At 43.9% G+C, this 16,758-nt stretch overlaps 1 protein-coding gene across 1 annotated transcript; it reads right to left on the bottom strand.

The window, feature by feature from the left end:
• Nucleotides 1-1,217: 1,217 nt before the first annotated feature.
• LOC143287339 (uncharacterized) lies at nucleotides 1,218-14,770 on the bottom strand. Its single transcript, XM_076595300.1, has 7 exons — nucleotides 14,647-14,770; nucleotides 11,307-11,370; nucleotides 9,218-9,395; nucleotides 8,054-8,213; nucleotides 3,894-4,108; nucleotides 2,829-2,974; nucleotides 1,218-1,433 (listed from the first exon to the last, which is right to left on the bottom strand). The coding sequence occupies exons 1-7, from the start codon at nucleotides 14,735-14,737 to the stop codon at nucleotides 1,277-1,279; spliced, it is 1,011 nt and encodes a 336-aa protein (XP_076451415.1). The 5' UTR covers nucleotides 14,738-14,770; the 3' UTR covers nucleotides 1,218-1,276.
• Nucleotides 14,771-16,758: the final 1,988 nt, after the last annotated feature.

The raw sequence follows: 16,758 nt of genomic DNA on the forward strand, positions 1-16,758 counted from the left end.
TTTGTTGCCAAAACAAACTAAATTTCATTATCGATTGCATTTGTTTTTATCATATCATGAAATGTGTTATTTCTCCATTGTTCAGTTTTTCTACTAGTTTGTTTCTCGATTCATTTTGTGAAAGATTTGATACTAGTAGTATGTTACATTTTTAATTAAGAAAAAGGATAGATCTGATTTACTTTTTATTTTGTGCATATCAGTGTGTGCAGAGCACCCTTTATCATTTGTTTCCGTACTTGCAGATCTTGTTGATTAAATAGACGTACAGTAAGACGATAAACATTTGTTCTGATTTGTGCAGTTGTATGTATGGTGATTCTGAATGGTGCATGTACCAGCTCCCAGACTACGCACATGTTTAAACAGCTAACAGATTACACACACGTGTTCTGTGAAAACATAATATAAAAAAATTGTCAAATCACTGCTTGAACACTTATCACCCCCAAATGCAGGTGAACTTAGGCTCAAAGATTTTAACCATGCAACAAGTCGCTCCCAGTTACAGGTAAATTTGGGCTCAAAGATTTCAACCATGCACAAGTCGCTCCCAATTACAGGTAAATTTGGGCTCAAAGATTTCAACCATGCACAAGTCGCTCCCAATTACAGGTAAATTTGGGCTCAAAGATTTCAATCATGCACAAGTCACTCCCAATTACAGGTAAATTTGGGCTCAAAGATTTCAACCATGCACATGTCACTCCCAATTACAGGTAAATTTGGGCTCAAAGATTTGAACCATGCACATGACACTCCAAACTGCAGGGAAATTTGGGCTCAAAGATTTCAACCATGCACATGTCACTCCAAACTGCAGGTAAATTTGGGCTCAAAGATTTCAACCAGGCAACAAATCCATCACAGCTGCAAGTAAACTTGGACTTACATCAGCATGAAGATCAAAGAGCTGAGGACAAACCATGCCACTGGTGAGACAGTCAAAAGGCAGAAAGAAGACAAGTTGTACAGAGTTTTGTTTGTTTGTTTTTCTTCCCTCAGCTAAAAAATGACAACGGGGGATGAGGATGCAGCAGCAGAAACTGAGACCAGAATCCCCAAGTCCTGTGTCAGTCAGGAACATCTGGAGGACTGGTACCATCAGCGCCAGTACCAAGATCCCACATCTTTCACACAATCCAGGTCTTTCACTCACACACACACACATACAATCTCTATCTCTCTCTCTCTATCTCTCTCTCAAACACACACACACACACACAGTGAAGACAGCCCATCCAGCCAAACACAGTGTAATCTTTGGTGGACATACTCAGACATCAGCCGGAGGACAGATGGTCAGCCCACTGGTCAGTGTGGCATTGCCCTGAGTGTAGACATCGGTCAGCAGTGACCACAGCTGGGGGTCACGACTGTGCAGGTGCTGTCTCACCTCCTGCTCACTGCCACACCTGTGGTGTCTATGGCAACTGTGACACACAATCCACGTTGTTCTGACACACGTTGTTCTGACACACAATCCACGTTGTTCTGACACACAAACCACATTGTTCTGACACACAATCCACATTGTTCTGACACACAATCCATGTTGTTCTGACACACACACAATCCACGTTGTTCTGACACACACACAATCCATGTTGTTCTAACACACAATCCATGTTGTTCTGACACACAATCCATGTTGCTTTGACACACAAACCATGTTGTTCTGACACACAATCCATGTTGTTCTGACACACAATCCATGTTGCTATGACACAAAAGCCATGTTGTTCTGACACATGAACCACAAACCATGTTGTTCTGACACACAATCCATGTTGTTCTGACACACAATCCATGTTGCTTTGACACAGAAGACATGTTGTTCTGACACACGAACCACAAACCATGTTGTTCTGACACACAATCCATGTTGTTCTGACACACAAACCATGTTGTTCTGACACACAATCCATGTTGTTCTGACACACAATCCATGTTGCTTTGACACACAAGCCATGTTGTTCTGACACACGAACCACAAACCATGTTGTTCTGACGCACAGACCATGTTGTTCTGATGCACAGACCATGTTGTTCTGATGCACAAACCATGTTCTTCTGACACACAGACCATGCCGCTTTGACACAAATCATGTGTTGTTTTGACACACAAATGTTTTGGCACACAAATCATATGTTGTTTTGATACACAAATCATGCGTTGTTTCAAATCATGTTTTGGAACACAAATCATATGTTGTTTTGATACACAAATCACGTTTTTTACACACAGGTTAAATGTTGTTTTGAGACACAAATCACATGTTTTGACACACAAATTATATGTTGTTTTGACACAAAAAACATTTCTTTTGTCACAAAAGTCATATACTGTTCTGATGCACAAGTCATATATTATTTTGGCAAACAAATCAATGTTTTTACGTACAAATCATATGTTGTTTTGACATAGAAATCATATGTATGTTGTTTTGCCACACTAATTGTGTTTTGACACACAAATCATATCATTTTGGCACAGAGATCATGTCATTCTGACAAACAAATCATGTGTTGTTTGGACACAAAAGTCATTTTGTTTTGACAGACAAATAATACATTGTTTAGATTGTTTTAACAAACAAATCATGTTGTTTTAACACACGTCATATGTTGTTTTGACACACACATCATATATTGTTTTGACACACACATCATATGTTGTTTTAACATCCAAATCTCATGTTTTGACATACATGACATGTTTTGACACACAAACCAAATCATGTTTTGACACACAAATGAACACAAATCAAGTCATGTTTTCACACACAAACGATTAATCACACACACACACACACACACAAACTCACTTGGACATTCCCCCAGAGCTGAAGTAGAGGTTGACCAGGAAGTAGACCCCGGTGCCCTCAGCAAAGTACTCTGCACCACTCGCCATGGCATAGGAACCCACCGCCCATAAACCGTTCTCCTTGGCATTCCGGTAAGCTGCCGTCAACTGGAATCAAAAAGGACGTAGACAGAGGTCTGACGAAGACAGCTGCTGACTGAAATATGCTTTATCTTATTTTTAATTCCTGTCTGGCCAGCTTTGGAGGAAGGTCAAACAGGTAGGCTACTTCGTGATCTCAATCAGAGTCTTTTGATGTTCCCAGGGTCACTTTCATTGCTTCAAACTGAAATGTGACTTCAAGAGACTACTTTGAGAAAGAGTTACGAGCTGTAGTCCATAATCAATCGCACTAAAGAAAGCTGTTTCAAAATAAAGTTGGGACCTTTTGTTTAAAAGTTGCTAAAAGCTACAGTCTAATATCATCATCTTAGATGAACAGACAATAAATAATTAAAAGAAACGAAGTGTTAAAAGCTGATAATAGCTGTTTAAAAAGAAAGCTGACAACCTGTGTTGTAAAAAAACAACAACTGACATCTGGTAGGTGTTTTTTGTTGTTGCTGTTGTTGTTGATTTGTTGTTTCTGTTCACGGGTTATAACTCACGTTCACTCCTATGCACATGAGGACTTTTACAGGAATGACCATTTCTACCCTTACCATGCAGGCAGTCCTACACAGGTTTGGGGGGCAGGGGGGGATTTGGGGGGCATGGGGGTACATTCTGGGTATGCTCTCATTTCTATAACCCGTCGAGTGCCAGCTGGACTACAGGATATTCAACGTGTATTTGATCTTCTCCTTGTGTATCTGCACGAAGGGGGTTCAGGCACTAACAGGTCTGCACATCTGTTGACCTGGGAGATCGGAAAAATCTCTACCTTTACCCACCAGGCCCCGTGACCAGGATTCGAACCCCCCCCCTCCCCCCCCCCCCTCCACACACATGCACAACACAAAACATACATGCAACACACACCCATGCCCCCATCCACCCCTCCCTACCCACACAAAGTGCAACCAACCTGCCGTTTCTGAGCATGCGTCAAGCCGACACGCTGCACACAGTGTCCCAGCTCGTGCACGGCAATGTTGTCATGGTGACCGTATGGGTCATGTGACGTACACAGAACATTGTCCACCAGGGCGAAGGACCTCGAGCCGATGGTGATGCCAGGAATGTTGGCGAACTTACGTCTGTCGGATGTGCACGTGTGGCGACACGTCCCGTTACACAGACCTGTTGGAGAGACACCATGGTGAAGACAGTCAGTACAGTGTGGTGACATGTCCCATTACACAGACCTGTTGGAGAGACACCATGAAGACAGTCAGTACAGTGTGGTGACATGTCCCGTTACACAGACCTGTTGGAGAGACACCATGGTGAAGACAGTGAGTACAGTGTGGTGACATGTCCCGTTACACAGACCTGCTGGAGAGACACCATGGTGAAGACAGTCAGTACAGTGTGGTGACATGTCCCGTTACACAGACCTGTTGGAGAGACACCATGGTGAAGACAGTCAGTACAGTGTGGTGACATGTCCCATTACACAGACCTGTTGGAGAGACACCATGAAGACAGTCAGTACAGTGTACGTGTGGTGACATGTCCCATTACACAGACCTGTTGGAGAGACACCATGGTGAAGACAGTCAGTACAGTGTGGTGACATGTCCCGTTACACAGACCTGTTGGAGAGACACCATGGTGAAGACAGTCAGTACAGTGTGGCGACACGTCCCATTACACAGACCTGTTGGAGAGACACCATGGTGAAGACAGTGAGTACAGTGTGGTGACATGTCCCGTTACACAGACCTGTTGGAGAGACACCATGGTGAAGACAGTCAGTACAGTGTGGTGACATGTCCCGTTACACAGACCTGTTGGAGAGACACCATGAAGACAGTCAGTACAGTGTGGTGACATGTCCCGTTACACAGACCTGTTGGAGAGACACCATGGTGAAGACAGTCAGTACAGTGTGGCGACACGTCCCATTACACAGACCTGTTGGAGAGACACCATGGTGAAGACAGTCAGTACAGTGTGGTGACATGTCCCGTTACACAGACCTGCTGGAGAGACACCATGGTGAAGACAGTCAGTACAGTGTGGTGACATGTCCCGTTACACAGACCTGCTGGAGAGACACCATGGTGAAGACAGTCAGTACAGTGTGGTGACATGTCCCATTACACAGACCTGTTGGAGAGACACCATGGTGAAGACAGTCAGTACAGTGTGGTGACATGTCCCATTACACAGACCTGTTGGAGAGACACCATGGTGAAGACAGTCAGTACAGTGTGGTGACATGTCCCATTACACAGACCTGTTGGAGAGACACCATGAAGACAGTCAGTACAGTGTGGTGACATGTCCCGTTACACAGACCTGTTGGAGAGACACCATTGTGAAGACAGTCAGTACAGTGTGGTGACATGTCCCGTTACACAGACCTGTTGGAGAGGCACCATGGTGAAGTCAGTACAGTGCACAACAGACGTTCTGTCTTCACTACAGATTCAATGATTAATCATGATTATAGTAATTATAATGATGATAATGATAATAGTATTAACAGAAATAATAATAACATTAACAATAATAACAATGATAATGGTAACAGCAATAATAGAAATAATTATAATGATGATAATGATAATAGTATTAACAGAAATAATAATAACATTAACAATAATAACAATGATAATGGTAACAGCAATAATAGAAATAATAATAATAATAATAACAATGATAATGATAACAGTAATAATAGAAATAATATTAATAATAATAACAATAACAATGGTAATGATAACAGTAATAATAGAAATATCAATAATAGTAGTAATAAGAAGAAGAATAGATACTTTTTACAGCACTCTATCAAGAAAACTGCCCTGGATGCTATACAAAATATCTGATTTTTATAGACAGATATAACACATGACAACAACACGCCAAGATTCCAAGAAATGTAATACTTTCACCCCTTTGATAACAACTATATCAACAGCAATAATAACAATAATAATAATGATACAAACAAAAACAATCATATTAATGATTACTTGTGTTAAATAGTAATACTAATATAATGATAATGATGATAATGATGATGATGACAATAATACTACCAACAATGGAAACTTATATAGCATTCTATCTAGAAAACTGTTCTGGGTGCTTTAACATATAACATGATTTTTATATTTACATAACATGTAACATGATTTTTATATTTACATAACATATAACATCAATGTTACATACACATACCAAAAATGAACCTAGCAAACTATACACATACACCTATCCACAATTTGTATTCTTTGTATTTGTATTACTCTTTTCGTCACAACAGATTTCTCTGTGTGAAATTCGGGCTGCTCTCCCCACGGAGAGCGCGTCGCTACACTGAGAGCGCCACCCATTTCTTTGTATTTTTTCCTGCCTGCAATGTTATTTCTTTTACTATCGAAGTGGATTTATGCCAGAGACAACCCTTTTGTTGCTACGGGTTCTTTTACGTGCACTAAATGCCTGCTGCATACGGGACCTAGGTTTATCATCTCATCCGAATGACTAGCGTCCAGACTACTACTCAAGGTCTAGTGGAGGGGGAGAAAATACTGGCAACTGTTGGTGTGATTCGAACCAGCGTGCTCAGATTCCCTCGCTTCTGTGGCGGACACATTACCTCTAGGCCAACACTCCAATAAATGCAAACATATATATAAATAGACAAAAATTACAATAAATTCAATCCTTTTGCCCCTTTGATAACAACATCAACAGTAATGATAACAATATAATCATAATGACAACAACAATAATACTAATACTAATGATTTAATTCATACAGTGCCTTACCACATAAAACAAGCTTAGGGTGAGGAGGAAACAGTAAGAGTACAAACACATTGAATCAGAACTTAGTCCAACAATATCAAATAAAACAAGCATAAACAGACACACGCCCTTTTTTTTTTCAATTTGTCATTTGACATCGTTGCTTAGAGTCCAGCAGACCCCAAAAGCTGTATCAGAACTGCTCAGCTGAATACAAATTTCAATATTAAATACAAAACTATCATACCTGGAAAAAGAACAGTGTAACATCTGCAAAGCAACACAGTTCATGACATTCATCTTAATCATGAACACATTAACACTGAGGTAGAAAACCTCCCCTCTGCCTCCCCCCCCCCTCCACCTAGTGAAGCCAATGTGTCCCTACCCCCACACTGAGGTAGAAAACCTCCCCCCCCCCTCCCCCAGTGAAGCCAACGTGTCCCTACCTTAACACTGAGGTAGAAAACCTCCCCCCCCCCTCCCCCAGTGAAGCCAACGTGTCCCTACCTTAACACTGAGGTAGAAAACCTCCCCCCCCCCTCCCCCAGTGAAGCCAACGTGTCCCTACCTTAACACTGAGGTAGAAAACCTCCCCCCCCCCTCCCCCAGTGAAGCCAATGTGTCCCTACCTTAACACTGAGGGAGAAAACCTCCCCCTGCCTCCCCCCCCCTCCACCTAGTGAAGCCAATGTGTCCTTACCCCCACACTGAGGTAGAACCCCCCCCACACACCCCCAGTGAAGCCAACGTGTCCCTACCTTAACACTGAGGTAGAAAACCTCCCCTCTGCCTCCCCCCCCCCACCTCCCCCCAGTGAAGCCAACGTGTCCCTACCTCCACACTGAGGTAGAAAACCTCCCCCCTGCCTCCCCCCCCCCCCCCCTCCACCTAGTGAAGCCAACGTGTCCCTACCTCTACATTGAAGTAGAAACACCCCCACACCTCCCCCCCTCCACCCAGTGAAGCCAACATGTCCTTACCTCCACACTGAGGTAGAAACACCCCCACACCTCCCCCCCTCCACCCAGTGAAGCCAACATGTCCTTACCTCCACACTGAGGTAGAAACACCCCCACACCTCCCCCCCTCCACCCAGTGAAGCCAACATGTCCTTACCTCCACACTGAGGTAGAAACACCCCCACACCTCCCCCCCTCCACCCAGTGAAGCCAACATGTCCTTACCTCCACACTGAGGTAGAAACACTCCCCCACACACACACACCCCTCCACCTAGTGAAGCCAACGTGTCCCTACCTTAACACTGAGGTAGAAACACCCCCCCCCCCTCCACCCAGTGAAGCCAACGTGTCCCTACCTTCACACTGGGGGGACTCTCTGAGGTAGGCAGCTTCAGGAAAGACGGTGACTTTCTCCTGAGCGGTGAACAGCCCCAGCCCTGCCCCTGGCTTCCTGGCGATTCTGGTGAACACGTCGGGCTGTGTGTGTCGGAACATCTGACCCACCAGCACTGACGCCTTGACACACGGACACACACTATACTGGTATTGGCACTGCATTGGTATTGTATTTGTGTTGCTGTGTAGTGGACTGGGGTGTGGTGTGGTGCAGTATAGTGAAGTGCAGTGTACAGCACTGTAACAGGGTTTTTGGAACATGGTGAAGTGCAGTGTACAGCACTGTAACAGGGTTTTTGGAACACGGTGAAGTGCAGTGTACAGCAATGTAACAGGGTTTTTGGAACATGGTGAAGTGCAGTGTACAGCAATGTAACAGGGTTTTTGGAACATGGTGAAGTGCAGTGTACAGCAACGTAACAGGGTTTTTGGAACACACTGAAGTGCAGTGTACAGCAATGTAACAGGGTTTTTGGAACATGGTGAAGTGCAGTGTACAGGGTTTTTGGAACATGGTGAAGTGCAGTGTACAGCAACGTAACAGGGTTTTTGGAACGCACTGAAGTGCAGTGTACAGCAATGTAACAGGGTTTTTGGAACATGGTGAAGTGCAGTGTACAGCAACGTAACAGGGTTTTTGGAATGCACTGAAGCACACAAAAACACAATGAACTCACCACAAGTGTCCTGTAACATCTTTCTGTGTTACCATCTTCGCTGACATGTACATCCACACACTAAGCTGCTTTCTGTATTATTTCAATGTTAAAACATACATATTTTAATGTGTCTAAATTGGTAACTGTTTGTTGACAGCCCATGAACTGAAAGATACAAGCAATATGTGTGTAGCTTCAAACAGGCCCTCAAGTAAGCAAGACAGAAAGAGAGAGAGAGAGAGTGACTGAGTGAGAAAGAGAGGGTGTGTGAGAGAGGGGAATTTCAGTGTGCGAGAATGAGAGAGAGAGACTGTGTGAGTGTGAGAGCGAGTGTGAATGAATGTGAATGTGTGTGTGTGCGTATGTGTGTGCGTGTGTGTGTCTGCAAATGTGTGTGAAGGCATGTGTATACATGTACACATACACAAACACACAATCACAGGGCCTGCATGCAGTGATCCTCACCCGGTGCAGGGCGGTGCGGGGAGTGAGGGGACTGCCCACCACCTCCACAAAGTCCCCCGTGTGTGGCCTCTCCCCCTCCACCACCTCCCCGCTCCGCGCCACGTACAGGAACTGGAACCCTGGGGGGTAGGCCGTTCGGACGACGGGGACACGGGTCAGCCATTCTCTGTCTGCCGGGCTGGCAGAAGGGGGAAAAAAACTGTGCTCATATCCATGGAACAGCCAGCGTTTATGGAGGTGTGGACTATCATCACTCCAGTGATGCACGCCAGTGAAGCAAGGTTCTTGCCAGTGAGACACGCTAGTTAAGCAAGGTTCTTGCCAGTGAGACACACTAGTTAAGCAAGGTTCTTGCCAGCCAGACACACTAGTTAAGCAAGGTTCTTGCCAGCCAGACACACTAGTTAAGCAAGGTTCTTGCCAGTGAGACACACTAGTTAAGCAAGGTTCTTGCCAGTGAGAGACACACTAGTTAAGCAAGGTTCTTGCCAGTGAGACACACTAGTTAAGCAAGGTTCTTGCCAGTGAGACACACACTAGTTAAGCAAGGTTCTTGCCAGTGAGACACACACTAGTTAAGCAAGGTTCTTGCCAGTGAGACACACTAGTTAAGCAAGGTTCTTGCCAGCCAGACACTAGTTAAGCAAGGTTCTTGCCAGTGAGACACCCTATTTAAGCAAGGTTCTTGCCAGTGAGACATGCTAGTTAAGCAAGGTTCTTGCCAGCCAGACACACACTAGTTAAGCAAGGTTCTTGCCAGCGAGACACACACTAGTTAAGCAAGGTTCTTGCCAGTGAGACACACTAGTGAAGCAAGGTTCTTGCCAGTGAGACACACTAGTTAAGCAAGGTTCTTGCCAGCCAGACACACACTAGTTAAGCAAGGTTCTTGCCAGCCAGACACGCTAGTTAAGCAAGGTTCTTGCCAGTGAGACACCCTAGTTAAGCAAGGTTCTTGCCAGAGAGACACGCTAGTTAAGCAAGGTTCTTGCCAGCGAGACACACTAGTTAAGCAAGGTTCTTGCCAGCGAGACACACTAGTTAAGCAAGGTTCTTGCCAGTGAGACACACTAGTTAAGCAAGGTTCTTGCCAGTGAGAGACACACTAGTTAAGCAAGGTTCTTGCCAGCGAGACACACTAGTGAAGCAAGGTTCTTGCCTGTGAGACACACTAGTTAAGCAAGGTTCTTGCCAGTGAGACACACTAGTTAAGCAAGGTTCTTGCCAGTGAGACACACTAGTTAAGCAAGGTTCTTGCCAGTGAGACACGCTAGGAAGGGGCGTTTCTCTTTTTTTTCATCACCTTTGGGTAAGAGTGGCTATGTTCTCACAAGTCAAAGCCAGGCTGCCTTCAGAGCAACTTTGCCACAAGGTAACAGTAAAATCCACTTCCAGCCTCACATTCGTTTTGTTGCACATGTACTCCTCACAGCACGAAAGCGTGCTCACGTTTAAGAAACACGTCTAAGGCCTTCAGTCATAAGTTGATGTCTTGTTCGTTGTGAATACTGAGTTTGGTAACTTATGCAGTTCCCAAAAAGTCCTAATTGTTCTGAATCACAATTGGAAAATGTGTTAGTGTGTTGCTGCCATTTAAAACTCTGTTCCTCCCCACTCTTTTCTAAATCGATTCAGTTTTTAGCATTTACATAATCATATGCACAAAAAGAATAACGGACAGACATGAAAGAAAAGCATATATATGTCTACACAATGGTGTCTGTATATTTACATCCACTGACACAGGGATGAGAAAAAAATACAGTCTATGTCCCTGACAGGTTATGTATTATAGACATGTGAACAACTCTCTCCCTCAGATTCTGTTGTAACATGGTAGCACAGGTCAGACAGACAGACAGACAGATCAACAGACAGATCCACACACACACACACACACACACACTCTCTCTCTCTCTCTCTCACAATAACACACACACACACTCACAACACACACACACACACTCACAATAACACACACACACACACACTCTCTCTCTCTCTCTCAATAACACACACACACACACTCTCTCACAATAACACACACACACACACACACACACACACACACACAATCTTCCTGACCCACCTCAAGGGCCTGGTGGAAACGTTGCCTTGAAAACTACTGACGCTAGGCCGACACAGGGTGCCACCTGATCACATCCACAGAAAAACAACATACTGTGAATTCAGTGAAACGCCTTGAACAAAGCAGACTTAATCATTTGATTATATAAATTTAAGTTAGATAGATACAATTAATTAATTCTATGAATTAAAAGTGAAATACCATAAATACCATAAACAAAGACATAATTATTTAATCTTATGAATTATAGTGAAACAACGTTCTGTGAAATCAAGTGAAACACCATAAACAACGCAGACATAATATTTATTGCTGTGAATTAAAGTGAAATACAGTAAACAAAGCAGACATTATCATTTGAATACTAGGCTTTAATCCTCCATCATCCATGGAAATCAATCAATCCATTCACCAACTTACAGAACCTTTTCTTTTCTATGTCAATGTTTTACACAAACCCAACGTAGGCTCTGAACTCAAGGCCTGACCAGCATGTTTGAGTTAAAATGAAGATCAGGCATCTGCTTTTCTTCTCTTTCTTTCCATAAACAGCAGATGTGGTGTACCATATTCAGGGATCAGTCCACACACCTTGGGCACCTCCTTCAGACTGAAGCAAAACCAAGCAGTCACAAGCAGAGAAACCGACCATCAGCTCATCATTGTCACCCCACTGTTTGGTCCATTCGAGCGGCGCAATCACCGAGTAGTTCAAGAGTTGGACTTTCAATCTGTGGGTCACGGGTTCGAATTGCACTGACAGTGCCTGGTGGGTAAAGGGTGGAGATTTTTCTGATCTCCCAGGTCAACATATGCAAGCAGAAGATCAAATATGCACGTTAATGATCCTTAATCCATGTCAGCGTTCAGTGGATTATGGAAACAAGAACATACCCAGCAGAGTATGGCTGCCTACATGGCGGTGTAAAAATGGTCATAGATGTAAAAGCCCGCTCGTGTACATACAAGTGAACGTGTGAGTTGTATCCCACGAACGCAGAGGTAGTAGTTTGGTCCATTCCTGTTGCATCTGTGAGTGAGTTTGTTTTTGTTTTAGTGAAGGAACAGGTGTAGCCAGGGATGTATATTCAAATGAGATCATATATCATGAATGAATACCTGAATTGTGTGCTATGTACCTGTGTACCATTTGTCGCAGACTTAAACATTGTGTCCCTGTTCAAGTTTCTATAATTATAAGTTTCTATATCATAATTCAAAATGTTATTTCATTTTGGTTTCATTTGTTGGTCAATTGTTTTAAAAGAATTGATTGCATGAGTGATTTTGTAAAAAAAAAGAAAAAAAAAGGACTGATTGTTTGTTCATTGTCTTACTTAATCTCTTTTTTTTTTTTTTTTTTTTTTTTTTTTTGCGCATGTGCCGCTCTCTGTATTTTGTCTGTAATGGTATGATTGTACGCGTCTTTTCGATCCATGTGCGCCTGTGGAGTTTTTTGGAAATAAAGTTTCACTGTTTCAGTGGAAAACACGTCAATGCAGTGTCCAGTATCTCACAGAATTTCTTTCAAAGTTTCACTGTTTCAGTGGAAAACACGTCAATGCAGTGTCCAGTATCTCACAGAATTTCTTTCAAATCTTGTGTTTTCCAATGTATCAAGACAATCAGTTCTATATTCTGTTTCCTAGTCCACTAGGTCATCAATACCTTGATCTTTGCTGTTCTTTTCTGAACTAGACCTCTGCTCAAAGTGGCCTTCACTAGCCTCTCTCTCTCTCTTTCCTCTCTCTTTTCCTCACCTCTCTCTTTCCTCTCTCTTTCCTCCCCTCTCTCCCCTCTCTTTCCCCTCTCTTTTCCTCACCTCTCTCTCTCCCCTCTCTTTCCTCACCTCTCTCTCTTTCCTCTCTTTTCCTCACCTCTCTCTCTCCCCTCTCTCTTTCCTCCCTCTCTCTCCCCTCTCTCTTCCTCACCTCTCTCTTTCCTCTCTTTTCCTCACCCCTCTTTCCTCTCTCTTTTCCTCACCCCTCTTTCCTCTCTCTTTCCTCACCCCTCTTTCCTCACCCCTCTTTCCTCTCTGTTTTCCTCACCCCTCTTTCCTCTCTCTTTTCCTCACCCCTCTTTCCTCTCTCTTTTCCTCACCTCTCTTTCCTCTCTCTTTTCTTCACCCCTCTTTCCTCACCCCTCTTTCCTCTCTCTTTTCCTCACCCCTCTTTCCTCTCTCTTTTCCTCACCCCTCTTTCCTCTCTCTTTTCCTCATCTCTCTCTCTCTTTTTCCTCTCTTTTCCTCACCTCTCTCTTTCCCCTCTCTTTTCCTCACCTCTCTCTCTCTTTTTCCTCTCTTTTCCTCACCCCTGTCTCTTTCCTCTCTCTTTTCCTCACCTCTCTCTTTCCCCTCTCTTTTCCTCACCTCTCTCTCTCTTTTTCCTCTCTTTCCCTCACCCCTCTTTCCTCTCTCTTTTCCTCACCTCTCTTTCCCCTCTCTTTTCCTCACCTCTCTCTCTCTTTTTCCTCTCTTTTCCTCACCTCTCTCTCTTTCCTCTCTCTTTTCCTCACCTCTCTCTTTCCTCTCTCTTTTCCGCATCTCCCTCTCTGTCCCCTCACCCCTGTCCCACACACTGTGACATTCCCCTTCACAAATAAAATCAGTAAATCTCTCTCTGTCTCTCTCACACACACACACACACACACACACACTAACACTAACACACACACTAACACAAAAACACAAATGAATTTTTTACCGTAGTCCCAAACTGATGAAATATACAGAATCCATATAACAAATGACAGGAATGATTAACAAGTCCCTTCAGACACAGGTGCTGGCTTCGTCTACACAGTCCAAATGCCGACACTTGTAGTTATTTTGAATCAGGAATAACATGATACCAAACTATATTTCTTGGGAGACATATTTCTGCCTTTTTTTTTTCAAAAAAGAAATTAATGCTTTGACCATTTCTTGCTGAAACGTCCTTAGTTTCACAGCCTGTATAACATTCTGGTAAACAAAACCATAGTTGTTTTTTTTAATAACCACCAGTCATAACTTTTCACCAACCTTGCAGACACAGGTCATGTCAGATAAAACAATATTTCAGGCTGCAAACTGGACAGACATAGAGAGGGAGAGGATGAGGCACAAACAGGCGAACAGAGCGTACAGACCATCAAACTGGACAGACATAGGGAGAGGATGAGGCACAAACAGGCAAACAGAGCATACAGACCATCAAACTGGACAGACATAGAGAGGGAGAGGATGAGGCACAAACAGGCGAACAGACCGTACAGACCATCAAACTGGACAGACATAGAGAGGGAGAGGATGAGGCACAAACAGGCGAACAGAGCGTACAGATCAGTTGATCAAACTTACCAAGAAGGGACCAGAAGACAAAAGCACCCAGCATACTTATTCTAACCTTGAAGACTACAGAAAAACCATGGCACTGCTGGCATTCCAACATAACCCACCTGCTTTAATAGCTTTCTCTTATCAGTCAATCACACACCCATTTAAAACTGAGGGCACTTAAACAGACAACTCAAAGTTCAGATTAAAGTACTTTAGACAATAGGCAGTGTGTGTGTGTGTGTGTGTGTGTGTGTGTGTGTGTTGTATGTTTGTGTGTGTGTGGGGGGGGGAGGGAGGGATGTATGTGTGTGATGTGTGTGTTGTGTTGTGTGTGTGTGTTGTGTTGTGTTGTGTTGTGTTTGTGTGTGTGTGGGGGGGGGGGGGGGGGGGGGAAGGGGGAGGATTGTGTGTGTGATGTATGTGTGTTATGTGTGTGTATGTGATGTTGTGTGATGTGTGTGCTGTGTGTGTGTGTGTTGGGGGGGGGATGTGTGTGTGTGATGTGTGTGCGGGGGGGGGGGGGGGGGGGGGTATATATAAGTGTGTGTCTTTGTGTGTGTGTGTGTGTGTGTATGTGTGAGATTGTGTGTGTGTGTGTGTAAAAGAAAAAAACCACACCGTTTTCCATTTACGGACCCGCGCGGCAAACCATGAAAACCGCCGCGCTGAAATCGTGGTGGCTTGAGACAAGTGTCTGTTCGTGTTCAAGATATTGGTCATTCGCGTTGTATTATGCCTGGGCTGTTCTTGATAAGAAGCGTCGGTTAGGCTACACGCAACCTATCATCCATTTCATTTCTCATGTGCCTGATGGCAAAACGCATAGAAACGTTCTTTTCAACGTTCTTTTCAATGCCACGTCCCACAATTTGGCCCGCTGGCCGGATACTTCAATTTCAGTTTGTTTCTCAAGGAGGAGACACTGCGTTCGGACAAATCCATATGCGCTCACCACATTTAAGGCAGATCCTAACCAGCAACACAACCCGACGAGCTCTAATCAGGCCTTGAGTGCATGTATTTGTAGGCCTCTATAAACGGTGCACATTTCTTTTACAAAATGTTGACAGAAGACACTCGTGTCGCCATGGTTTCTTTTTCACTGACTCAAGTGCGTGCTGCACACGGGGGCTTCCGTTTATTATCTCATGGGATGACTGGACGCTGTTTGATTTCCCAGTACAACATGGAGAAAGGATATGACGGGATTCGAACACAGACCCTCACGGACACTGGCAGTACTGGCAGATAAGCGTCTCAACCTTTCTCAGTGTCCGTACATGATATCTATGTCATGCATAAAAATCAAATATTACTTTACTAACCTTGCTAAGTGAAAAAAACAAACAAACTGCACAGTCGCAGCGACCAAGACAGCGCCCGCCGGTGACCAGAAAGTTTGCCGCAACTCAACCTCTGTTCACAGGGTCAGTTCAAAGAGCACGGAACTCACGAGCTTTGTTGAGGGCAGCCAACAGAAAAGTCCATTCACCGAGCACAGGGAGGGCAGGGTGGCAGGGGGTGAGGGGGCGGGGCGGATCAGCAAAAAAGCACCGTCGCTCTCTTCAGGAATTTAGGACGCTGAAATGTGATTCCGTCACACTGCCCCACTGAAGAATCCCAGATTCAGCTCCAGGAATTTATAGGATACGACATTACCCCATTTTTGTTTTGTTTTGTTAGCTGGTTTAATTTCTTTGCCCTGAGGGCTGGATGAAATAAATATGTCCTTGCTTCCTCCACTTCCCCCACTGAATAAAATTCATTTCATTCTCTCTATTCCACAGGTGTTTTTTTTGCCAGCTGAGTCGACAGTTTCATCAATAAAAGAACAACACTACACCAGTTTTATATTTTTTTAAAGCAGCTTTTCTTCTGCATTTTCATTTGATCTCACTGCATGTGGTATTATTTAGATGGTATGCAAACGTCACAGCATTACTGGAGTCAAACATTCCACCTCCACCCCTCCTCCTAATGTCCCCAAGTATCAAGGACAGCAGACTCGTTTTCTGTCTGACAAAAGTTTCCTTTCACGTGACCATTTCACTTTGTCCACATTTGACATGGCAGAAAAGATTTTACAGCTGGTGACATTTACTGTTTGAGATCCTGTTCCATATTTTGATGTGA

The sequence above is a fragment of the Babylonia areolata genome, chromosome 11, assembly GCF_041734735.1.
Source record: "Babylonia areolata isolate BAREFJ2019XMU chromosome 11, ASM4173473v1, whole genome shotgun sequence".
Taxonomy (NCBI): Eukaryota; Metazoa; Mollusca; class Gastropoda; order Neogastropoda; family Buccinidae; genus Babylonia; species Babylonia areolata.

Coding starts and splice junctions, on each gene's coding strand:
- LOC143287339 (XM_076595300.1), bottom strand. CDS start 14,737: ATGTTGGAATGCCAGCAGTGCCATGGTTTTTCTGTAGTCTTCAAGGTT. Junction 9,396..11,306: donor GTTTCCACCAGGCCCTTGAG/GTGGGTCAGGAA, acceptor CCCTTCTGCCAG/CCCGGCAGACAGAGAATGGC. Junction 4,109..8,053: donor AGAGTCCCCCCAGTGTGAAG/GTAGGGACACGT, acceptor TCTCTCCAACAG/GTCTGTGTAACGGGACGTGT.